Source organism: Monodelphis domestica, chromosome 3 (genome assembly GCF_027887165.1).
Source record: "Monodelphis domestica isolate mMonDom1 chromosome 3, mMonDom1.pri, whole genome shotgun sequence".
Lineage (NCBI taxonomy): Eukaryota > Metazoa > Chordata > Mammalia > Didelphimorphia > Didelphidae > Monodelphis > Monodelphis domestica.
This window is the reverse complement of record NC_077229.1, coordinates 115545568-115571498: the sequence shown is the minus strand read 5'-3', so window position 1 is coordinate 115571498 and position 25931 is coordinate 115545568. Positions and strand designations below refer to the sequence as shown.

Sequence of the window (25931 nt, the reverse complement as noted above, 5' to 3'; positions counted from 1 at the left end):
AAAAAATTGAAGTATTTCTCCAATGAAGGTCTAAATTCTCAAATACATAGGAAACTACATGAAATTTATTTTATAAATATGACTGATATTCGTGAACAAGGGGGCAAAATAGAAATAGACATTGAAAGAGTTCATAGAACATCTTCTACACTAACTCCTCAAAAGACAACCTCCAGGACTGTAACTGCCAAATTCAAGAGCTTCCAAGCTAAGGAGAAAATTTTACAAGAAGCCAAAAAGAGACAATTCAGATATCAGAGAGTACCAATCAGAATTACACAACATCTGGCAGCTTCTACACAAAAGGACCACAATGCTTGGAATAAGATATTCTGAAAGGCAAGAGAATTGGATCTTCATTCAAGGATCACCTACCCATCAAAACTAACTATATACTTCCAGGGGAAAGTATGAGCATTCAACAAAATAGAAGATTTCCAAGTATTTGTAAAGAAAAGACCGGAATTAAGTGGAAAGTTTGATATCCAAACACAAAAATTGAGAGAAACATGAAAAAGTAAATAAGAGAGGGTAAAGGAAAAAAAATTACTTTAAATTTTCTTCTTTAAGGGCTTCAATAAGATCAAATTGTTTATATTAAAATATGGAAAAATGTTATTTGTAACTCTCAAAAATTATATTCACTATTATAGTAATTAGAAGAATCATTCACAGGTAGAGATTGGGGTAATGAATGGTATAAGATGATATGCAAAAAAAGAAAAGGGAGGGGACAATAGAAGATGGCACCAAGAGAAACTTGAAGGAATAAGATAAATAGGATAATCTATATCACACCAAGAGGCACATGGGAAGGAGAGGTGAAGAATACTATTATAAGAAGGAGAGGAAGAGAGAGCTAATAGGTAATACTCTCAATGAAATCAGTTCTAAGAGGGAAGAGCATCTAGATCCCTTGGGGTATCAAATTCTATCTTACCCTACAAAGAAAGTGAGAAAGGAAAGCCAAGAGAGGTAGTGGGGTGGGGAGTACAAAAAGGGAGGGAAAGAGAAGGGGGAGAGAACTTAACAGATTCTAAAAAATAATAGGAAAATAAAAGGGAACAAAAATGGAAGGGGCAGAAAGGGAAGCATAATAAGGGTGGGGATTAAGGGTACTGATTAAAAGAGATTTATGAGAAAATTCATTATCCACATCCAAAGGAAGAACTGTGGGAGCAGAAATACAGAAGAAAAATAACTGCTTGATCACATGGTTCGATGGTGATATGATTGGGGATGTAGATTCTAAATGATCGTCCTAGTGCAAACAAGTAGTCTAAGCTGTTTTTCATTATATGGAACAGTGTGGTTATAGGTAGTTGAGGTATTATTATTATTATCTCTATTATTCAGGCAGGGGGTGACTTATATGAAGTCCCAAAGCAAATAAGTGACCAAATAAGCACTCAAACCAGGTCTTCTGAATCCAAATCAGTGACTTGTGGTGTATTATCCCAATGTCTCCAAGACCTGGCTTAGTCAATATTTTTAAAAAATGATAGTGATCAACAAAGGCAAGGACTAACAAGATTAAAAAACCATTATCCTTTATAACAGAATGACCAAAAGAACACTTATTAATATATAGGTAGCATTTATATGATGATGCATCAAGTTGTTTAAAGAGTCTTCATAGGTGAACTCATTTAACCCTCACCAAATCTTATTAAGTAGGTGTTATTATTTTCCCCTATTTTACAGATGAGGAAACTAAGGGTCATAAAAAAAACAAATGACTTGTCCAGGGTCACAAGGCTTGGTAAATTTCTGAGGCAGGATTTGAATTAAAGTCATCTTGATCCAAGCCTAATGCACCTAGGTTATCCCAATTAATGCCAATTATTAATTACCCATTGACTAAGTCAGAAAGATTTGCAAAATGTTTTACATAGGTCATTTCATATAATTCTCCTCTAAACAATACTGTGAGATGGTAACTATATTTATTACTATCCACATTCCAAAAAATGGGGAAACTGAGGTACAAAGAGGTTAATTGACTTATTGCTAATCGTACAACTAGACAATAGTCTAATATTCTGAATAATATTCTAATAGTGATTTCTTCTTGCCCCACCCACATTCTGTGTTTGAGGACATGAACTATCATGTCCCCACTTTCTCCTGCCTCATAAATCCTTCTCATTCTTTGAGACATTGTTCAAGCTTTGTGAGATACAAAATGGATGCTTAATTACATTAAATTTTAAATGATTTTTACAAATAAAAGTAATGTAGCTAAGATGAAAAGGAAATCAGAAAACTGGAAAAAATGATAGAGTTTCTCAGGTAAAAGATCTCATATCTCAAATATAGAGAATTTTAAAAATTTTATGAGAATGAATCATTCCACAATTGACAAATGGCCAAATGACATGAATAGGTAGTTCATGGATGAGGAAATCAGTTATATATGGTCATATGAAAAAAACATTCTGAACATTTTTATTAGACAAATGCAAATTTATTTTTTTTTAAATATTATTTTATTTGGTCGTTTTCATACATTATTCACTGGAAACAAAGATTGTTTTCTTTTCCTCCCCTCCCCTCCCCCCCCCCCCGCCTTTCCCTCTCCCATAGCCGACGCATGATTCCACTGGTTGTCACATGTGTTCTTGACTCGAACCCATTTCCCTGTTGTTGGAGTTTGCATTATAGTGTTCATTTAGAGTCTCTCCTCAGTCTTATCTCCTCCAACCCTGTAGTCAAGCAGTTGCTTTTCAGCGGTGTTTTTACTCCCACAGTTTATCCTCTGCTTGTGGGTAGTATTTTTTTTTTAGATCCCTGCAGATTGTTCAGGGATTGCATTGATACTAATGGAGAAGTCGATCACCTTCGATTGTACCACAATGTATCAGTCTCTGTGTACAGTGTTTTCCTGGTTCTGCTCCTCTCGCTCTGCATTACTTCCTGGAGGTTGTTCCAGTCTCCATGGAACTTCTCCACTTTATTATTCCTTTTAGCACAATAGTATTCCATCACCAACATATACCACAATTTGTTCAGCCATTCCCCAATTGAAGGGCATCCCCTCATTTTCCAATTTTTGGCCACCACAAAGAGCGCAGCTATGAATATTCTTGTACAAGTCTTTTTGTCCATTATCTCTTTGGGGTACAAGCCCAGCAGTGCTATGGCTGGATCAAAGGGCAGACAGTCTTTTATCGCCCTTTGGACATAGTTCCAAATTGCCCTCCAGAATGGTTGGATCAATTCACAACTCCACCAGCAATGAATCAATGTCCCCACTTTGCCACATCCCCTCCAGCATTCATTACTTTGCATAGCTGTCATGTTAGCCAATCTGCTAGGTGTGAGATGATACCTCAGAGTTGTTTTGATTTGCATCTCTCTGATTATAAGAGATGTAGAGCACTTTTTCATGTGCTTATTAATAGTTTTGATTTCTTTGGCTGAGAATTGCCTGTTCATGTCCCTTGCCCATTTGTCAATTGGAGAATGGCTTGATTTTTTGTACAATTGATTTAGTTCTTTATAAATTTTAGTAATTAAACCCTTGTCAGAGGTTTTTATGAAGATTGTTTCCCAATTTGTTGCTACCCTTCTGATTTTGGTTACATTGGTTTTGTTTGTACAAAAACTTTTTAATTTGATGTAATCCAGATTATTTATTTTGCATTTTGTAATTCTTTCTAATTCTTGCTTGGTTTTGAAGTATTTCCCTTCCCAAAGGTCTGACATGTATACTATTCTGTGTTCGCCTAATTTTCTTATAGTTTCCTTCTTTATGTTCAAGTCATTCATCCATTTTGAATTTATCTTGGTGTAGGGTGTGAGGTGTTGATCTAAGCCTAATCTTTCCCACACTGTCCTCCAATTTTCCCAGCAGTTTTTATGAAATAGTGGATTTTTGTCCCAAAAGCTGGGATCTTTGGGTTTGTCATATACTGTCTTGCTGAGGTTGCTTGCCCCCAGTCTATTCCACTGATCCTCCTTTCTGTCTCTTAGCCAGTACCAAATTGTTTTGATGACCGCTGCTTTATAATATAGTCTGAGATCTGGGACTGCAAGACCCCCTTCCTTTGTGTTTTTTTTCATTAATTCCCTGGATATCCTTGATCTTTTGTTCTTCCAAATGAACTTTGTTATGTTTTTTTCTAAATCAGTAAAAAAAATTTTTGGAAGTTCCATGGGTATGGCACTAAATAGATAGATGAGTTTGGGTAGGATGGTCATTTTTATTATATTGGCTCGTCCTACCCATGAGCAGTTAATGTTCTTCCAATTGTTCAAGTCTAGTTTTAGTTGTGTGGAAAGTGTTTTGTAGTTGTGTTCATATAGATCCTGTGTTTGTCTCGGGAGATAGATTCCTAAGTATTTTATTTTGTCTTGGGTAATTTTGAATGGGATTTCTCTTTCTAGTTCTTGCTGCTGAGCTGTGTTGGAATTATATAGAAATGCTGATGACTTATGTGGGTTTATTTTGTATCCTGCAACTTTGCTAAAGTTGTTGATTATTTCAATTAGCTTTTTGGTTGAGTCTCTAGGATTCTTTAAGTAGACCATCATGTCATCTGCAAAGAGTGATAATTTGGTCTCCTCCTTGCCTATTTTGATGCCTTCAATTTCTTTTTCTTCTCTAATTGCTACTGCTAGTGTTTCTAATACAATGTCAAATAATAGAGGTGATAATGGGCATCCTTGTTTCACTCCTGATCTTAATGGGAATGGGTTTAGTTTATCCCCATTGCAGATGATATTAGCTGATGGTTTTAGATATATACTGTTTATTATTTTTAGGAATGACCCTTCTATTCCTATGCTTTCTAGTGTTTTTAGTAGGAATGGGTGTTGTATTTTATCAAAGGCTTTTTCTGCATCTATTGAGATAATCATGTGATTCTTGTTGGTTTGCTTGTTGATGTGGTCAATTATGTGGATAGTTTTCCTAATGTTGAACCAGCCCTGCATCCCTGGTATGAATCCTACTTGATCATGGTGGATGACCCTTCTAATCACTTGCTGGAGTCTTTTTGCTAGTATCCTATTTAAGATTTTTGCATCTATATTCATTAGGGAGATTGGCCTATAGTTTTCTTTCTCTGTTTTTGGCCTGCCTGGCTTTGGAATTAGTACCATGCTTGTGTCATAAAAGGAGTTTGGTAGGACTCCCTCTTTGCTTATTATGTCAAATAGTTTGTGTAATATTGGGGTTAACTGTTCTCTGAATGTTTGATAGAATTCACTGGTGAATCCATCAGGCCCTGGGGATTTTTTCTTAGGCAGTTCTTTGATGGCTTGATGGATTTCAATTTCTGATATGGGATTATTTAAGAAAACTATTTCTTCTTCTGTTAGTCTAGGCAATTTATATTTTTGTAAATATTCATCCATATCACCTAGGTTGGTATATTTATTGCCATATAGTTGGGCAAAGTAGTTTTTAATGATTGCCTTAATTTCCTCTTCATTTGAGGTGAGATCCCCCTTTTCATCCTTGATGCTATTAATTTGCCTTTCTTCTTTCCTTTTTTTTAATTAAATTAACCAGTACTTTGTCTATTTTGTCTGTTTTTTCAAAGTACCAGCTTCTAGTCTTGTTTATTAGCTCAATAGTTCTGTCACTTTCTATTTTATTAATTTCTCCCTTAATTTTTAGGATCTCTAGTATGGTTTTCTTCTGGGGGTTTTTAATTTGTTCATTCTCAAGTTTTTTGATTTGCATTTCCAATTCCTTGGTCTCTGTCCTCCCTAATTTGTTAATATATGCACTCAGGGATATGAATTTTCCTCTAAGTACTGCCTTGGCTGCATCCCATAAGGTTTGAAAGGATGTTTCGCCGTTGTCATTTTCTTCAACGAAATTGTTAATTGTTTCTATGATTTCTTCTCTAACTATCCGATTTTGGAGTATCATGTTATTTAATTTCCAATTAATTTTTGATTTGGGTCTCCATGTACCCTTGCCGATCAATATTTTAATTGCCTTGTGATCTGAAAAGGCTGCAGTTAATATTTCTGCTTTTCTGCATTTAAGTGCCATGTTTCTATGACCTAGTGTATGATCTATTTTTGTGAATGTGCCATGTGGTGCTGAAAAGAAGGTGTATTCTTTTTTGTCCCTATTTATTTTTCTCCATATGTCTATTAATTCTAATTTTTCTAAGGTTTCATTCACCTCTTTTACCTCATTCTTATTTATTTTTTGATTTGATTTATCTAAATTTGATAGTGGTTGGTTCAAGTCTCCCACTAATATGGTTTTACTGTCTAATTCCTCCTTCAATTCTCCTAGTTTCTCTATTAAAAATTTGGATGCTATACCATTTGGTGCATACATGTTGATTAGTGATATTTCCTCATTGTCTATACTTCCTTTTAGCAGAATATATTTACCTTCCCTGTCCCTTTTGATCAGGTCTATTTGTACTTTGGCTTTGTCAGATATCATGATTGCAACTCCTGCCTTCTTTCTATCGGTTGAGGCCCAAAAGGTCTTACTCCAACCTTTAATTCTAACCTTGTGAGTGTCAACCCGTCTCATATGTGTTTCTTGAAGACAACATATGGTAGGGTTTTGTGTTCTAATCCAATCTGCTATTTGTCTGCGTTTTATGGGTGAGTTCATCCCATTCACGTTCAAAGTTATGATTGTTATTTGTGGATTCGCTGGCATTTTGATGTCTTCCCCTAGTTCTGACCTTTCTTCTTTAGCTTTCTCCTTTTGAACCAGTGATTTACTTTAGGTCAGTCCCCCTAGTCCCCTCCCTTGAGATGCTTCCCTTTCTAGCCCCTCCCTTTTTATGCTCCCTTCCCCTCCCCCCTCTCCCTCCCTCCCTTTTTGTACTCTCTCCCCCCCCCCTCCCTGATTTTCCTTTCTTTCTTGCCCTAATGGATAAGATAGAATTCAGGATCCCACTGGATCTAGATGTACTTCCCTCTCAGATTTGATTTCACTGAGAGTAAGGTTTAAGTAATTCCACTTCACGCTTTCTTCCTCTCCTTCTCATATGAGAGTTCTTCCCCTCCCCTTCCCATGTGTATCTTTATATGGGAAAGTTTATTCTATTGATTCCCCCCCTATTTCTTGAAGTTAATCTTAGTATTATCACGGTTCCCCCCTCCCTTTTCCTTTTTTTGCCCCAACTTTCCCCAAATCTTCTTAATTCCCCAATCTTTCCCTATGCATGTTTCTTCTAACTACTCTTATGATGATACAATTTATAAGAGTTCCACAAAACATTTTCCCCACATATTAATATATATAATTAGATGTAAATGTAGTCCTTATAGAAGGGAGTTTGACTTAAAGAGAAAGATAAGATTTATCTCCTTTTCCCTTTCTTTCATATTTACCTTTTCATGTTTCTCTTGCTTTCTGTGCTTGGATATCGAACTTTCCACAGAGCTCTGGTCTTTTCTTAGCAAATGCTTGGAAATCTTCTATTTTGTTGAATGCCCATACTTTCCCCTGGAAGTATATAGTCAGTTTTGCTGGGTAGTTGATTCTTGGTTGGAGACCCAGCTCTCTTGCCTTTCTAAATATCGTGTTCCATGCTTTGCGGTCTCTTAGTGTATTAGCCGCTAAGTCGTGTGTGATCCTTATGGGAGCCCCCTTATATCTGAAGCTCTTCTTCTTGGCTTCTTGTAGGATTTTCTCCTTTACTTGGAAGCTCTTGAATTTGGCAATTACATTCCTAGGCGTTGTCTTTTGGGGATTTAGTATAGAAGGTGTTCTATGAATCCTTTCTATTTCTATTTTGCCCCCTTGCTCCAGAACGTGGGGGCAATTTTCTTTTATAATCTCCTCTAGAATAATATCCAATTTGTTGTTTACCTCTGGTTTTTCTGGGAGACCGATGATACGGAGATTTTCTCGTCTTCCTCTGTTCTCCAGGTCCGTGACCTTCTCAGTGAGATATTTTCTGTTTTCTTCCAATTCATTAATTATTTGGGTTTGCTTTATTGATTCTTGCTGTTTTATCATCTCACTTTCTTCGAGGTCCTTAATTCTGGTCATTAGGGACTGGATTTGCTTTTCAGCCTTGTCTGCCCTTCTATTGGATGCTTCGAGTTCTTTTTCCAATTGAGCAGTCTTATCTGTCAGACAGCTGATCTCTTTCTCCCATTTTTCTTTCCAGAAGGTTTCCATCTTTTGGATAAGTTCCAGTTTGAGATCTTCCAGAGCTTGTTGATAGTTTCCATTTTGGGAGGCGTGTTCTGAATTTTTTTGGATTTCCTCCTCATTCTCCTCTTTTCCTTGGGTACTTCCACCATAAAAGTTTTCAATAGTCACTTTTTTCCCTTTCTTCCTGGAGGCTTGATTTTGGGCCATGTGAGCCATCCCTTTGGTGGTTTTATTTCCCTTTCCTTTTTGGTCTGGGGTCTGGGTTATAAGAGCGGTTTTTCTGTGAATTTAGGTTGCTTCAGACTAGTTCTTCCCAGCCTCCGAGCCCAGGTATTCAGCTCCGCCCAGATAATCAGCGCGCGTTGTTCAGCGCAGCCCGCACCGAGTCCAGGTCCGCTGGATTCTCCAGTAAAAGCGCCCTGAGACGTTTTTTTCCTGGCAGTCCCCAGCTCCCAAGGACCCTGGAGTGCCCCCCCAGACAGAGACGCTCCCCACTCACTCGCTGTCCCGGTGAGCGCTCAGGTAGCTCACTCTGGTTTAGTGGGGGAGGTGGGGTGGGGGAAGGGCGGCTCAGTTCACTTTTCTGTGCAAGCTTTTCCTTCTTGTTTTAGTGTGGAAATGTTCAAGCCCCACGTACCTTTGCCTCTGTGGGGTACTGGGGAGTCCTTCTGTTCCTCCAAAGGTGATTTTATGCTCCTTTGATGTAGTCTATCTCGTTCGGTGCTGGGGAGAGGAAGCGTGCCGCGTCTAGATTGCAGCCATGATTACCCGGAAGTCCGACAAATGCAAATTTAAACAACTCTGTGATACAATTCCACAACTATTCAATTGGCTAAAACAATGTAAAGGGAGAATGACAAATGTTAGAAGAGATGTGGGAAAAAATGGAGCCGCTAATACACTACTGGTGGAACTGTGAACTGATCTACCTATTTTGGAGAGCAATATGGATTTATACCCTTTGACATAGCAATCCAAACATTAGGTCTGTTTCTCAAAGTGGTCAGGAAAAAGGAAAAGGATCTACAAGTCCTAAAATATGTATAGTAGCCCTCTCATGTGATGGCAAAGAAATAGAAATTGAGGGGTTGCCCATTGATTGGATTGGTGTTAAACAAATTGCTCTATATAATTGTGATAAAATATTATTGTGCAGTAAGAAATTAAGAGTAGGTTAATTAAAAAAATGGAAAGACCTGGATGAAATTATGAAAAATGAAATGAAAGTTAGATACATCAACAGCAATAAAGAATAACTGCAAATATCCAGAGAAAGAAGTGATAAATGGAAGCATGCATGGCACAGTTTTTCATGCATGTGTGTGGGATATATATATATAGATATATAGATATAGATATAGATATAGATATAGATATAGATATAGATATATTTGTCAAATGATACCTTCTTTAGTGTGGGGTTGGAGGGAAGAAGTGACACAGCTCAGAACTTTAATGCAACCCACAAAAAAGATGCAGCTCAAGCCCAAACATTAAAAACATCCTGGGAACCCTGTTTTGGAATACAATTTTACATTTAAATATCTTGAATATATTTTCTTTTTATTCTATTATTCTATGTAGACTTATTCATGCTTGCTGTTATCCTCTTTGAATGTCAGCTTATTGAAAGCAAGGATTGCAACATTTTGTCTCTATATCCTTAGGAACTAGCACGGTACATAGTTGGCATATTAATAAAGTTTGCTAGTTGGTTCACTATCTTTAGCCCATATCAGATCTTTGGACACTTTACATAGTTGACAAAAATAGATCCACGCATGTGGCATATTTTTTTAAGTTTATAATAGTCACCTGCTCAGGTTGGTGGCCACAGTGGATGGAGCACTGGACTACAGAACCTGCAGGGATCTTGTAAAAACATCTTGGTAAAATTTTAAAATAGTTTCAAATAGTGATATGGATTAGTGAGAAGAGTCAGTAGCAGGAAAAGGTTATCTGACAGAACTATACTGTTCTTAATCTGATTCATTTAGTTATCCCGTTTTTTTACATATTAGACTTGGATAAAGTAATTTGATTATTTTCTCTGAATATTGTTTTTTTCCTCTCACTTTAATGTTTTCATTATAATGAAAGCTTCCAGGGATGAGGTGGGGTTATGTAAAGGATTTTCTGGGGAAATGGGTGATATAAAACCAAAAAGTAGCAATAAAAACAATAAAAAACTAACTCCCATATTGCTAGTAGACAGAAACTTCTCATCGAAATTGTCATTCAATTGCCACCTAGACTTCTGCCATGTAGTTTTAATGTATCTCTGCAGATATGTCAGAATTGAGTGCCCCCAAGCTCACTAGTAAGCATAGGATTTCTATAGGGAGGCTGTTATTGATTTCCCCCCCTAAATTAAAAGGTTGTTTTCCAAAACAATTTTTTGAATGCATGAGGGCAAAGAGAGAAAGAGTGTTAGACTGATTAGTCAAAGAGAGCATAAACGATGTGCAATTGAAAAAAACAAACAAACTTTTCTCCAGCAGGGATGAGCACAGATTTCTTATCAAAGTCAGCATGAAGCACTTAGAGAAACAGTCACATTGCAATCTATGGATGCCTCTGAGCACAGAACATCATGTGGGGGCTATCAGCGGAATGGGTTACAAGGAAAGCAGAATTTTGTGTTTAATAAGGTCTTCATAGATTTACTCCTATGGATCTATGTTTATCACAGAATACAGCCATTCATTCATTCATTCATCAAATATTTAGTGGGTATTATATTTAGTGAACAGAATATTGCATTAGGTTTAGAATCAGTTATAAATGTTAATAAAACAAAGTCTGTGTCCTCAAGAAACTTAAAACCTAGCAGATAAGAGAATATCAAGGTTAAACTTGAAGGATAGACCTTTTTTTTCTTTTTTTTTCCAGGGGATACTATTAAGACCTATGTTTCATAGGAAGACCTATGAAACAGTGCTTGAATATGCAAAAGATGTGACTTAATCTACTACTTATAAAACTTCTCTATATTTTTATTTTCTTTTTAAAAACATTTTCCTTATTTTATTCCAGTAACAAATCTACACATAAGTTTTCCAAGTTTACATGATTCTTGTTGTATTCCTCCCCTCGTCCATCCCCTCTCCCATAGTTGACAAGCAATTCCACTGGGTATTACAAGTATTATCACTCAAAACCCATTTCCATATTGTTCATTTTTGTAGAGTAATCTTTTAAAACCAAAACCGCAAATCCTATACCCGAATAAGCAAGTGATAAATCATGTTTTTCTTCTGCTTTTCTACTCCCACAGTGCTTTTTCTCAGTGTGGATAATGCTCTTTTTATGAGTCCCTAATAATTGTCCTGGATCATTGTATTGCTATTAGTAGCAAAGTCAATTACATTTGATCATCCCACAGTTTTTCAGTTACTGTATGCAATGTTCTCCTGGTTCTACTTGTTTCACTCTGCATTAGTTCATTTAGGTCCTTCTAGTTATTATAGAAATCAACCATTTCATCATTTCTTATAGCACAATTGTTTTCCCCATGACTATCATATACCACAATTTGTTCAGCCATTCCCCAGTTAAAGGACATCCCCCCAGTTTCCATTTTGCTACCAGGAAAAGCCCAGTTATACATATTTTTGTACAAACAGGCCCATCCATATTTTTTATTTCTTTGAGATTCAGACCTAAAAATCCCATAATTTTAATCCATTGCCTCCTTCCATGAGGTATACAGATGTGCCCACATCTCCTCTATCCTTAGAGTACCATCACTCGATCCTGCTATCCACTAAAAACAGGGCTTTTCTGGAATTAGTTAGAACCAACTTGGAGAGCTAGTGGTTAAATTTTCATTGTGAGCTGTATTCATACTTCACAAATCAACAAATGCTACGACATAGAACTTGGTCATTTGTCTAGATTTAAGGAGGTATTAATGATGGAAATTAAACTTAATGCTATTTGGAGTCTTTCATTAAACATTTACTGGCACACTCTTGACTCAAAATGGATCTTAGTTTGTTCCTCCCTTCCAAAGCCAACAAGAGCCTAGAATAAGACCATCTACAAGCATTGCCCTCACTTTCTAACCTTCTCATTTCTCATCCTATTGCAAACATACTTCCTGATAAAACAACAATATTTTCTTCAATGCCAAATTAGTTATCAAATTCAAATGTTCTTTGTCCCTCTTGACACTCCTGACCATTCCTTCCTCCTTGATGCACTTTCCCTTGGTTCTAACAAATCGTTGCTCTCCTTATACTTTTCCTACCTGTCTGGACTGAATCTTCTAAATCTTTCATGGATTATCATGCATATCATATAACAATAATAATAATAAACATTATTATTATATTAGGCTTCTTGTTTGCCAAGCATTTTGCTAAGAACTCTTTACAATTAATATGTCATTTGATTCTCACAACAGTCCTAAGAAATAGGTACTAAGGTTTCCTCTATTTTATAGATGAGGAAACTGAGACAAAGAGAGGTCAAGTGACTTGCTCAGGTCAATTAATTAATTGGTAAGTGTCTGAGGGTGGTATTGAACTCAAATATCCTTGACTCCAGACTTAGTGTTTTATCCACTGAAACTGCCTAGCCTATATACTTTCTGAGCCCATACTTGGATAAATCCCAGGGTTCTGTGGAGTTTCTCTTCTCTTCCCCTCCTCTTCTTGCTTCTCTTATTCCCTCTATTTACTTCTTTCTTTTCTCTTTCTCCCTCTCATTTGTAGTGATGCTATTGCAGTGACTAAAATCTCACTTTTTGATTCAAAAAATTATTACTGTGTATAATCCAAGGAAACTGAAGATGTAAGGAAATGTTTTATCCTTTTTTTGGGTAGCAAAGGACTAGGGGAAATATATATGCTTAAAAGACTGTTGTGAAGATTAAATTAACCCCCTGGCCCATTTTTAGATTTAATCACCAAAAGTATAAACACATCTTACTTAATCATTGAGTGGGGGAAGTATGTAACCCATGTGTGCAATAGTGGGTGACAAATCAGAATCAAACTGACTGCCCCCTGGGCAGTCCTAAGCGAAGCTTTAGAAGTAATTGGCAGACATAAAAGTGGAGGAAGGCATAGGAAGTAACAGAAAAGGAAGTGTCTTTAAAAAGGAGTTACAACTTCCTGTGGGGAGATGTTCAGAGAAATCTTCAGAAGACTCATTGGAGAGTTCTCAAGTTCCTCATGCTTGAGACTTCAACTTGGACTTCTTCTGAAGTTCTGAATTTGAGTTGGAGGCTGGTGAAGAATCTGCTGACTGGACCTGAGACCCTGTTCCTGGTGAGCCTGTTCTTAAATTTCTCCCTTTAGACTGACACGTGGTGAGTAAAAAGAGCTGACTCTTTTCCTGGATTTTCTGAAGGGACTAGCCTCAGGAGAGACCTATCCCCTTGAGAGAGGCTCCCTGCATCCCCAGATCCTCAGCTTAAGGCCTAGGCTTCTCCAGCTAAGCCTTGCCTGGGTTGAGCCAGGGGTCAGGGTAAAATACTTAGTGCATTGGCTACATATCTTACCCTATCCTCTCTCATTTTCTTATTTTCACTCTTTCTATATTTTGTAAATAAATTATAAATAAATCTCTTTGGAATTAATATAAATTCCTGGCAACCCTATTCTTAAATAATCCAAGCCAACCTTTATAAAAAAACCAAACCCCTTTTCTCCCCCTTACACTGTAGAGTGGTTAAAAAAAGTGTGTTGCATGAATGCAATGGTATATCATTGTGTTATATGAAAATGAACCCATAATCAATACAGAGAGGCATGTGAAGGTTTATATGAACTAATACAAAGGTAAGTATGAGGAACCTGGAAAAAATATGAACAATACCTATAGCAGTTTGATAGAAAGCAACAACATATTATAACTCAAGTTTTTATTTTAATGACCAAGCTTAGGCACAAAGGAGAGATATATTAGTGAGTGCCTCTCTTTTCAGAGGTAGATCGCTGTGGATATGGAACAATCATCTCTATATTGTAAAGTTTTATGTAATTGTATTAATGTAATTTATATATTCATATAATGACATTATATAACATACATGCATTTATATAATTATAAAGTTTAACTGATGCAATGGTTAGTTTTGCTGAACTTCTTTTTCCTTCTTTTTAAAAAACTTATTTGATTAAAGGGGTGGCTATCTGGGTAGGCAAAGGGAGTGATTTACTGGACAATAAAATAGAAAAATCAAAGGTATCAATAACATTTTTTAAAATATCCATAAATCTTTGTATATAAATGTCAGCTCTTAATATCCGAAATAAAAGAGCCAAGAGTAGTAAAACCCACACTTCACATATGCACACTTAACTTCTTTCAGAATAAAATCCTTCTCCTTAGTCTAGTATTGGAGGACCACCAGCATTTTGCTCCTTTCTAGCCTTCTCTCCATAATATGTTAGGTCTAAAATGGAGCTCAGAAATTATCCAGTGAAATTCTCTTATTTTGTAGATGGGTCAACTAAGGCTAAAAAAGAGTAAGTGATTTGTCCAGGGTGACATAAATAATTAATGACTGAGCTACTAAACAGAAATAATTCTCTCATCCATCCTGGGCTCCTCACTGTCTGTCCCTCCCCACTGAACATACATTGCATATTCTAAGTCCTGCAGATTTTTCTTACCTAGACATCTCTTTCTACTCTTCTCCATTGGCCCAAATCTTTTTTATAGTTAAAGGAAGAAAAATCCCTTCCCTTTTATGAGGCTTTATAAGTTCACAGGATATTTCCTTTCCCTGATAACATGATATTAGTGTTTTCTATTATCACCCATTTGGTATTTATATTCTGCCCACATTTTTTCTATTATTGATTATCGCTTTAATTATTAACCTTCATGTGTTTAAATCTTCTCTTTCTAGATGCCTTATAAGCTGTTTGAGGGCGGGGACTCAATTTTTATTCTGTGTAAGCTCTAAGCATTGGGTGAAATGAATTTAATGATACATCTATTAAGTACCCATTACATGCTGCATCCCCTGCTCATTGCTGGGGATACTAAACTGAAAAAATAATTCTGTTTCGGCTCTCATGGAGCTAAGATATAACCTAAGGGGATCAGATTCCTACAAAAATAAGAATGTTATCAAAGGGAATAGAATAAAATGCACTCAAAACATTTTCCATTGATCAATAAATCTTTACCAGTACCTACTGGGTGTAATGAACTCTTAACTAGTATAATGGATATTCTCCTCCAAAGAAGGAGCTGACAGAGTCTAAATGAAGATGGAAGCATACAATTTTTCATTTTATTTATTCTATGAATTTTCCTTTAGTATAAGCAACATATGTCTTCTTCCACTGAAAATTTATATTGTATAATAAATATAAAACCCATGTATTATGTGCCAACTTGGAGAGAATGAATTGCAAGATGTCAGAAAATAATTATTAAAAATTGTATCAGTGGTAGCAAGGTAGTTCAGTGGATTAAGAGCTGTCCCAGAGACAGGAGATCCTGGGTTCAAATTTGACCTCAGGTACTTCCTGGCTGTGTCACCCTGGGCAAGTCACTTAACCTCTCTACCCCACCCAACTGCCCAGTCCTTAGTGATCTTCTGCCTTGGAACCAAGGCTTAGTATTGATTCTAAGACAAAAGGTAAGGGTTAAAAATTATATTGGCATCTAGAAAAATATACAAAATTAAACAAAAAGTGAATAGGATAAGGACTTGACTCAAGAAATTTTTGTCTACTATGAAAGATAAAATATGCTCACAGTTTACATGACACAAGATGCAATGCAAGGTAGAATGAGAAAGTAGTATTGTGAGAATAGAAAGTACTATCTATATTTACTCAGTAGAGAATGATTTTTTTTTTGCCTAAGAAGATTTAGGGAAGCTTTTTGCAAAAAGTAGCAGTTGAGCTAGGTCTTAAAAAGGTGGATTTTTTTTCTTACTGAATTAATGAGATAATAGATCATGGGACAACCACCCCAGGGTTGTCACCTCTTTTGCAGGTACTCTCATTTGCAGGCTTATGAGTGAATGACTGCACATAAAGTAAGACTATTTTCTCACTGTTGATGCCTTGACACAGAGGAGGGACCAGCCTGAAGATCCCAGTCCCCACAGTACCAATGAGTGAAGGGCCACTTTATAGCTTATGCTTTGGCGTGTAGTCAGTTGGTTACTCACTAAGAACAAGCAGCATTTTGTAACAATTTGCTCATCAAAAATAATTTTATTGATTTTACTCTGAACTTCCTAGGAGTAGGGCAGGCTGGAAACCATAGTCTAGGGGCTGGCCATGGAGAGACACAACTAATAGGATTCGCTGTGTTTGGAAGATCATTGATTAAGTTGGGCTATGTCTAGAGGACAATGACCAGAATGAAAGCTACATGTCTTAGGAGAATCAGTTTGATAAACTGGAATTGTAGATCTAGGAAAATGGAAAGCTTTTTTTTTGAAGGAAGAGTGTTGTAATAAAAAAAAATACCCTACTAAATAATATGAAATATTGTTATGTAGATTGGCAAGAGTATACTATATAGTAATATTTATATAACATTTTCATGTTTGAAAAAGAACCTTATATATTTTTTTTCTATTTGAACTTCACAACCACACTACAAGGTATTGTTACTATTTTACAGATGAGGAAACTGAGGATCATGGATGAAATGATTTATCCAGGGTCATAGAACTAGTAAGTAGCAGAGGCATTAACATATAATCTCCAGGAATAATGGCTGGGTATATTGTAGGTCTCAACTGTAAATTCCTCCCTTCTTTACTGACACTTTGAATCTTTTTTGCTCTAATACCACATTTAATACTAAAGTCTGAATGATTTAGAAGGAATAAATAATCAAATGCTACTTACAGGAATTCCAGGTAATCCAGGAGGGCCTTGGGGACCAGGAGGACCATCTTTACCCTGCAAAAGACCAGAGACATGGCTGCACTATTTTCACTTTTTTATGCACTTCCCAGAGAAGAACAGGTTCAGAACATTAAGGCCAGAGTCTGCTGTGGCAGAAGACCCTTTGAGAACAAAAATACTCCAAGTTTTGGAAATACATTTGATCCAGAGCTTATGCTACTGCTGAAATTCCCTTCTGCCGTGGCCTCTCTGCCTCTAGTCTCTCCCTATTGCAGTCCTTTCTTAATTATCAACTCAATCTTCCAAATATGCAGATTTGATCATGTCAGAATCCCATTCAATAAGCTCCAGTGGCTGTCCATAACCTGCAGGAAGCCCTTCACAACCTGAACCCTTCCTATCTTTAAAGTCTTTTTATTCTTCACCCCCAGCCATTCATCTGTGATCCATGATCTGGACTCCTTACTGTTGCTTGAATGAGACATTCCATTTTTATACTGAATATTCTCAATGGTTGTCCCCTATGCATGGAATATTTATTCTGCTTTTCTCTACCTCCAGATTTCATTCAAGTCTTAGCTAAAATACCACCTTATAGAAGAAGCCTTTCTTAGGCTGCTTGGCATGGGTGCCAATGGTGGAATTTATGCCTGAATAAGGAATTGGATTAGATAACTTTCCAGGTCTCTCATTTCTGGAGGTCTATGATTCTATGTATGAAATTAGAACCTCGAGTTGGAAGGAGTCTTAAAGGTTGTCTAGAGCAGTGGCTCTTTCCTGGGGGTCCACGAATTGTCTTTTTGAAGATCTTTTGATATCTGTAGTTCAGCATAATTGGTTTCCTTTGTAATCTTATGTATTTTATTTTATTCATTCACAACATTTGGAGAAGTCCAAAGATATCACCAATTTGCCAAATGGGTCTGCTATTTAAAAAAAAGAGAAACTTTGATCTGCTCCCTCATTTCATAGATAAAGGAACTGGGGACCAGAGAGATTACATGATTTGTTATAGGTCACTCAGATTTTAAATAGTCCTCAACCAGGTCCCCTGACTTCAAAACCATTTTGCTTACCATTAGACTATACTGAACTAAATAAAACAAAGACTTCTTTCTTGACCCTAGTCAGAAAGACAAATTAAAACAAGATCATAGCAGGCCAGAATGTATGAATAAAGGTGTTTCATTTTACAGGAAAAATAGTGCTTTCCAAGGTTTTGGAGTAGATAAGGGATATCATCAGAATTATGTATTAAGATGTGGGGTTGTTTATTGTATTTTTGGGGAGGAAATGGAGGAGGGAGAAACCAGAGGCAGAGAGATCAGTTTTATGGGCTTCTATTACTTCTGATGAAAGGGGACGTGGGATCAAACTAGGGTAATGCCAGCAGAAGTGGACGGAGGCAATAGAGGGGAAAGACATTACTGAAGAAGAATGGATAGAACTTAGTAATTCATTCAACATGATTGTTCTTCAGATGAGGGAAGGCTCGGTAGTGGAAGGCTTACCGTCATTCCTGGGCTTCCTGGTGGGCCAGCAGGTCCCGAGGCACCAACTGCTCCCTAAAGGGGGGGGAATAGAGAGAACATAAGAAGGAAGACTTCCTCCCAGAGCTGGAGGATATGCTTCATCACAGCAGCTATAAGAACAATCAAGTCTCCTGTTCATTCGTGGCATTGAACAGACATGACTCCATAAGTCACCCACACTCAGGTCCATGCTGGGGACTATTGAAACACATCCACTCTTCCCTCTAGGATTTTCAGGTATGGGGGGAAAAAAAACAACAACAACAGGGAATGGAGAAGTGGATCCAACTCCAGTAACAAGGATGAGTATGCAATCAGTAGAATTATAATAATGATATCAACTTCCACTTAAGTCCTCCTTGGCTGTCCCTTGGGGTGAGGATGAGATGAGGGCTGGCAGCCTATCACAAGCTCAGCCAGGACTGTGAAGTCTCTGAATAGCACCTGGCAAGGTGCCCATTACCTGAAGACCAGCCTAGCTCACTGAGGAGTTTCAGGACCAGGAGGCTGACAACCAGGTGATGGATTTCTGGTCCACAGCAACTCATTAAATCGTTGATGGGGGGAAGGCAGAGAGTGAGGCATGCATGGGTAGAGAGAAATGCCTACGAGGATAAAATTACAAATCCTTAAAGCTTTAAACTAATAGATAGGATTATGGGATCATAAGGGAAATCCAGAGGCCTTCTATTTTACAATTCGCCTTCCCTCACCGATGAGGAAACTGAGGCCCAGGAATGTGAAATAATTTGCTCTTTCTGACCTGCATAGTAAATTATCAAAGGTGCATTTTAATCCAGATTCTCTGCTTTCAAAAACAGTGTTTTTATTATCCCCCCCCCCCCACTGTTGCACACATTGGACAGTTTACAAAGCACCTTGACCTATATTATCTCATATGATGCTCACAACTCCAGAGCTCAATAGTGCTAGTGCTTCTACACCCATTTTATGGATGAAGAAATTAGAGTCTATATATGCGAAATAATATGTACTTCATAAAAGTAAGTGATGACTCAAGACCATAAAATCAGTCAGCTTCTCAAAGCTCTCCCTAAAAAATGTCAGCTGCCCAGCTCCTGAATATTCAACAGACACTGAAAAACTTGGTTTTTATTCCCAGAGAACAAATAGCAGAGAAGAAAACTTGCATCTATCTGGCGAGGCCCCCAAGAACAAAGGAGTGGAGCAGCCAAGGTAGCATGGAATGAGAGACAAAGCAACATCCTCCAGGCATGAGTCAAGTTTGCTCAAGGATGTGGGGTCTTTAACTGGAAGCAGGAGGCGCTGGCCTGAAGAGTAGGACACAATGATTGGTTTGTCCAATTTAGAGCTTCCAGAGACCTTAATCAGATTTACTTTTGTCAGAGCCAACTGTCAGAGGCTCCCACAACCTATGTTTTATAGGATAAACTAAGCCTTTAGACTTGAGGCTGAGTGTGAGGGGGAGACCAATACTAAGAGAAATAAGCTTCAAGGGAGCTGCAGGGTGGCTCAGTGGATTGAGAACCAGGTCCAGAGGGGGACATCCTGGGTTCAAATCTGGCCACAAACACTTCTTAGCTGGGTGACCCCTGGACAAGTCACTTAACCCCCATTGCCTAGCCCTTACCACTCCAGCCTTGGAACTATTACACAGTATTGATTCTAAGTCAGAAGGTAAGGGTTTAAAAAAAAAAAGGCAATAAGCTTCAAGGGAGCTAGAGCAATTAGTCATTCAGATACATCACTCAAATGGCTAACATGGTTGGTTGGGTTGGTTGTGTTTTGGGAGATAGAGGAGTGATGAAGGAAATCAAATCAGAACTCTGTATGCAAACTCCTTGAGGGCAGGGATTATTTCATTGCTGTCTTTGTACTCCCTGGACCTAGCAAATTCCTTTGCATATAGAAAGTACTTAATAAAAATGCCTGCTGAATTTGTAATCCAGACTTCTGGTTCTAGAATGAACTTTAAGAATCAAGTGCCTAGTTCAGCCTCTTTATTTTTGAATATGGGGAAATTGAGGCTGAGCAAAGAGGACAAAATTTGTCCGTGGTTCCATGGCTGGTGAGAGACAAAGCTTGGATTTTCCTCAAGTCCAGCACCAACTTCAAGAGGTCATTCTGCCTTAAGTAATTTTCTGATCTTATGTAATATACAACCTACACAGTGTCCAATGGGTGGAGAGTCAAAGAATGAACAATGGAATCAGAAGATGTCCAGATGCATCTTTACTCCATCAGAGACTTGCGATGAGAGCCTGAGCAAGTCCTTTACTACACTGTGCCTGGCACACAATAAGTGCTTAATAAATACCAAGTATACCATGTGCAAAAGCATAGTTGAAAGAGCTTTGTAGAGTAAAAAGAAATCAAGTGATATAATACCTCCATGACTTACCAGCTGATACTATGTAAAAGCTATAATTCACTGTGAGTAATATAACCTCTTCAAAGCTCAGTTTCTTCATCTATAAAATGGACATTATAATCTATGATCTGACTTGTCTACCTGATAGGGCTATAAGAAAATCAAAAGATCAAATATTGTATATACTATAAACATGTGAGATGTAATTGTTTTCTTTTTATTATTGAATTACATTATTTATTCTAGTAATTAGTAACAGCAGATTGAGAGCCAGGCCCAGAGATGGAAGCTCCTGAATTCAAATATGGCCTCAGACACATCCTAGCTGTGTGACCCTGGGCAAGTCACAACCCCCATTGCCTAGCCCTTACCACTCTTACTCACTATTGATTCTAAGATGGAAAGTAAGGGGTTAAAAAAATGAAGACCTTTTTGTATAGCAACCAGAGTGGCTGGAAGTCAAGAAGACTTGGGTTCAAATCTGATAGAAGTAACTTACTAATGGTATGATAATAATAATTATAATAACTAAATTTGTATGGCATCTACTGTGTGTTAGTGTAATGATAATTTGGTTGATGGTGTTAATTGATCCTTGGGAAGCTATTACTTGTAGATAGGTGAGCAAGGAAAGGTAGGAGTTGAGGTGGAATGAGTCCTATGACCCTCTCATGCTCCCTCTTGCTGGGCTGTAACAAAGTGGTTGTAACTCGGGAATGAGGATCCCCAGTGGTAAATAGGTGTTGGTGAGTTGAAGGGGGGGGTCTCCCCTAACAGATGATCGGGGGTACTGAAGCAAACAGAAGTTAAATGACTTTTTCAGAGTCACACAACTAGTCTGTATTTGAACTCATATCTTCCTGACCCCAGGCCTGGAACTCTATCTACTTATTTAGGCTTCAGGGACTTCATCTACAAAATGAGGGATTAAGATTCAGTATCCTCCAAAGTATTTTTCTTTCCTAAATCTATGAACTATTAAGTGATAGTCAGGAAACTTTTACTAAGCACCTACCATGTCCCAGGCATTGTGCTAAGTACTAATAATTTAACAGGAGAAGACAACATAGGAAAGGAAGCTGAAAAGCAGAGGTGGAGGGAGAAGCACTCTGCATCTTGAGCTTTAGAAGTTCTTAATACACTTTTAATGAATTGAAGTTAATTACGTTCTAATACAGGATCTTGCCCCTAATTTACTAAGTGACCCTAAATAAGTCCTTTGGCATTTCTGGCCACTATTCTCCTCATCCTTAAAAGGAAGAGACTAGACTAAATAACCTCTGGGGTACCCTCTAGTTCTAAAATGTAATGATAGATTAACCATTTTCCATATAGAAGCACTGAATTTCCCTTCTGGATTTGGTGCTGATTTTCTCATTAAATGACCAACCATTGACCTTGAGACTTTTTCTGGCTAAGACTCCGTCCCTACCCTAAATATTAAAATACAATAATACAGAAAGAAATAACAATATCTCATCTTGATTCAGTAATTTAGAATTTATGAAGTTTTATGCTCATCTGCCCTTTGAAGTAGGCATGAAAAGAATTTTAGGAATGGAAACAGAGGATTGAAGTAAGTTATAGAATTTATGAGAGCCAATGGATTAGCCAAGGATTGAACCCTGGTCATTGTTCCCTTTCTTCTGTACCATTTTGCCTCTTGGATGGGACTTCTCTCTCCTCTAAGTAGAGTACCTGTGTCTCCTACTATTCTGAAAGAAGATATGGGAATGTAGCTCCCATGTGCAGAAGATATGTGAAGTTTGAAAAGAATTGTGGCTGAACTGAGAAATGAGCATGCTGGGACAAACAGTTTCTTAGACCTATGAGAACCTCCATAACGAACCTTAGGGAAATGTAAACTATAAATGAATGGAAGGAGGCTAGGTATGCTGATGCTGTACTATGCTTTCTGTTGCTATGGCTACAACTGATGAAATCCATGAATTGGTTGAGATAAATGAGGCACAATTCACAGAAGAAGAGCATGAGTGATCTACAGAGGAAGAAGAGGGCCAGCAACACAAGGGCAGAGGAAGCAAACTAGAATATGGACAGGAGCTGGAAAAGGTTGCTGTTTATTTCAAGGTTATAAATTTTAACACATAGAAGGGAATTATTCAGAAGCATCTGATGGGTATAGGGAGTTATCATCACTCTCCACATTTACATTGTGTTTTTGGAGTATAAGGTGCTTTCCCAGGGATGATCTCATTTGATCTTCACCACAATCTGATAATGTGATAAGTATACTCACATTTTAAAAGCATTTTACAGTTTACAGAACACTTCTCTCACAACGATTCTGTGAGGCAGGTGGTGTAAGCATCAATATCCTCATTTGTTCAGATGAAAAAGAACTAAGGCTCAAGAAAGAGCTAAAAGTCAGTGGGTCAATTAAGTATTTATTAATCAGCCATTTTGCTAATCATAGATTTCAAGCTGAAAGTGAGCTAAGGTCATGTCATCTAATGAACTCATGTAATAAAGGAGGAAAACTAATTCTCAAGAGGTGAAGTATCTAGGGCAGGGTCAAATGGGTAGATGATGTGAACTACTCTGATATCATAGAAGGTAATCAGTGAAGTCAGAGGGCCTGGTTTGAAATCTCATTCTTAGCTGTGCCACTTACTAGATGTGTGATTTAGGACAAACCTCTTTCCTGCTCTGACTCTCAGTTTATTTTTGTCTGTGTAGCAAGATTTGGTTGAAAAGATAGCTAAGTTCTCTTCTAACCAATGCTGTATAATTTTTTCCAGTGAGTTGGAGGTAAAACTGGGACTAAGACTCAAGTCTGATGAATTGCAGCTCCCTTTCCTCTGACCAATGCTGCTTTTCATTTGGAAGAAATGTAACTAGGGAATTTTGAATATGGACACAGGTGTGAGGGTCAGAAGACAGGAACGCTAAAAAGTTGCTTCCAGTTCTAAGATTTCATGATTATAGTTACTCTACTTGGTGGTGATTTGTAGATATCAATAATAGATGTCAAAGGTCAATGAGGATACAACTCTTTATGCTTTATAATCAAGTAATAAGTAGTAAAAGCATTAATTGGCATTGTTTCTGAAACACTGGAACTGGAAGGAGGTCTACTGGGATAAGAAGCATATATAGGAGATCAATGGAAAGGTTATGAAATAGAGGTTTCAAAAGTTATTTTGCTGTATTCAGAAGACAAAAGAACAGAATAGAATGAAGGTTCTTGATATATATGAGTGTCACCTTAGACAAGTCATGAATTTCAGTTACCTCATCTAAAATGGAAAAGACCATTTCTGAGATCTCTTCAAGATCCAGATTTATGATACTATGGCTAGAGGATATTGATGGTACCTTCCATTTCTAAGCCCTATGAAATACCCAAAGCTATTCATATCTCTATGCTATTCAAATGTGACTCTTTCTTTCATTTTTCATTTTTAAGTTCATCCATAACTTTCCTTCAAATTCTTTTCAGTCCATTCTTTTTATTAAACCCTTACCTTCTGTCTTGGAGTCAATACTGTGTAATGGTTCCAAGGCAGAAGAGTGGTAAGGGCTAGGCAATGGGGGGTCAAGTGACTTGCCCAGGGTCACACAGCTGGGAAGTGTCTGAGGCCAGATTTGAACCTAGGACTTTCCATCTCTAGGCCTAGCTCTGAATCCACTGAGCTACCCAGCTGCGCCCACAGTCCATTCTTCTTGATATGCCTCTAAACACTGTAGATTTTCCTGAGCATTGTCCAGAGAAGAGGCTAAGTGGATTTAGAACATCACATTAGATATTGTGAAGGGAAGGTGGAAGGAATTTAAGATGTCATAGAGCTATGAAGTGAAAAATCCAACAAACAAAAAAAAAAATACTTACTGGTGGTCCTGGATCCCCAGCTGGTCCCATGAAACCAGGAACTCCAGGATGACCCTGGGAAGGGGGAAGAGAAAACAGCAGAAATCTTAGAGTTTTTTCTGTATTTGTTAATTAATTCATTCATAATGGGGTTGGAATTTAGAATAGTTTTCTTCAGTCAAATAAAGTTGATTCCAATTTTTACTTGAAGATTTTACAAAATATGTAATTTCACTGGCACAGATCACAACCACTATATACCTTAGTTGACAGGTGACAGGACAAATATTATTACCTATTTTCTAAATTCTGATGATAAACCTCCAAATTTGGCTTGCCTGGCTCTTGAGTGACAGAACTGGACATATACTGAGTTTTTTTAAGCATAAAAGGCCCTGCAAGAGTTTTTGCCTTCTATTTTAAAGTTGGAATGCATAGGATCACCTTCATGCTATGACAGAGCAGGTTAATTAAATGTTATTGTTAGGCAAATAAAAAATAAAATATGTATGTATGTACATGTAAAATACATATTTATGAATGAATATATACATTTATGTACATATACATATAAAATAAATACATATAAATGTAAAATGTATCTAAATATATATGTATACATATTATGTGTATAAGTAAGCAAGAAGAATAAGAAAGATATGCAATATGAATTCTTAATAGGTAGATAATAGAGTGACTCATAGTTTCACTCACCAGAACACAACCTAAAAGGAAATATTTCATCTGTGACAAAGAAAACTGTCTGATGAGTCATCTATATAGGTTATGGGATTGAACTGAATTGAATTGAGAACTGGACCAAATAACTGGGAATTTTTTATGTCTTTAATAAATATCATTTTGACAGACAGAGGGCATAATAAGTCAGGAAACCCAACAGAATGAAAAGGAACTTCCTTATAGGGAAACTTACTTCCTTGAGTATCTTTGGAAAAAATTAGTCAAATCATGCAAAAAAATGGGCATAGAAGATTTTTTAAACTAGAAGGTGATTAAATAGCTCTGTATTAATTCCTAATTTAACCAAAGAAAGGATAAGGGAAGATGAAGTTGGTAGAATGACTGTAAGTGATGGCAATATTATTTATGATTCCTAGGAATGAATGGGAGGTTAGGGGTGAAATAAGCTATTACCTGTTCACCTTTTTGTCCAATCTCACCATCTGCTCCTGGCTCTCCTTTATTGCCCTAAGAGGGAAAGGAAAATTATCATAAAAAATTTTACCAAAGTCACTCTGTATTCCCATAGGCTATTGATCTA

At 37.2% G+C, this 25931-nt stretch overlaps 1 protein-coding gene across 1 annotated transcript in view; it reads right to left on the bottom strand.

The window, feature by feature from the left end:
* COL22A1 (collagen type XXII alpha 1 chain) overlaps nt 1-25931 on the bottom strand; it is a 564322-nt gene that overhangs the window by 36655 nt on the left and 501736 nt on the right. Inside the window, exons 48-51 of the mRNA XM_056823025.1 lie at nt 25805-25858; nt 24671-24724; nt 18444-18497; nt 16933-16986 (exon numbers count right to left, since the gene is read on the bottom strand). Of these exons, the coding sequence (XP_056679003.1) occupies nt 16933-16986; nt 18444-18497; nt 24671-24724; nt 25805-25858 (216 nt within the window). The remainder of the gene's footprint in view (nt 1-16932; nt 16987-18443; nt 18498-24670; nt 24725-25804; nt 25859-25931) is intronic.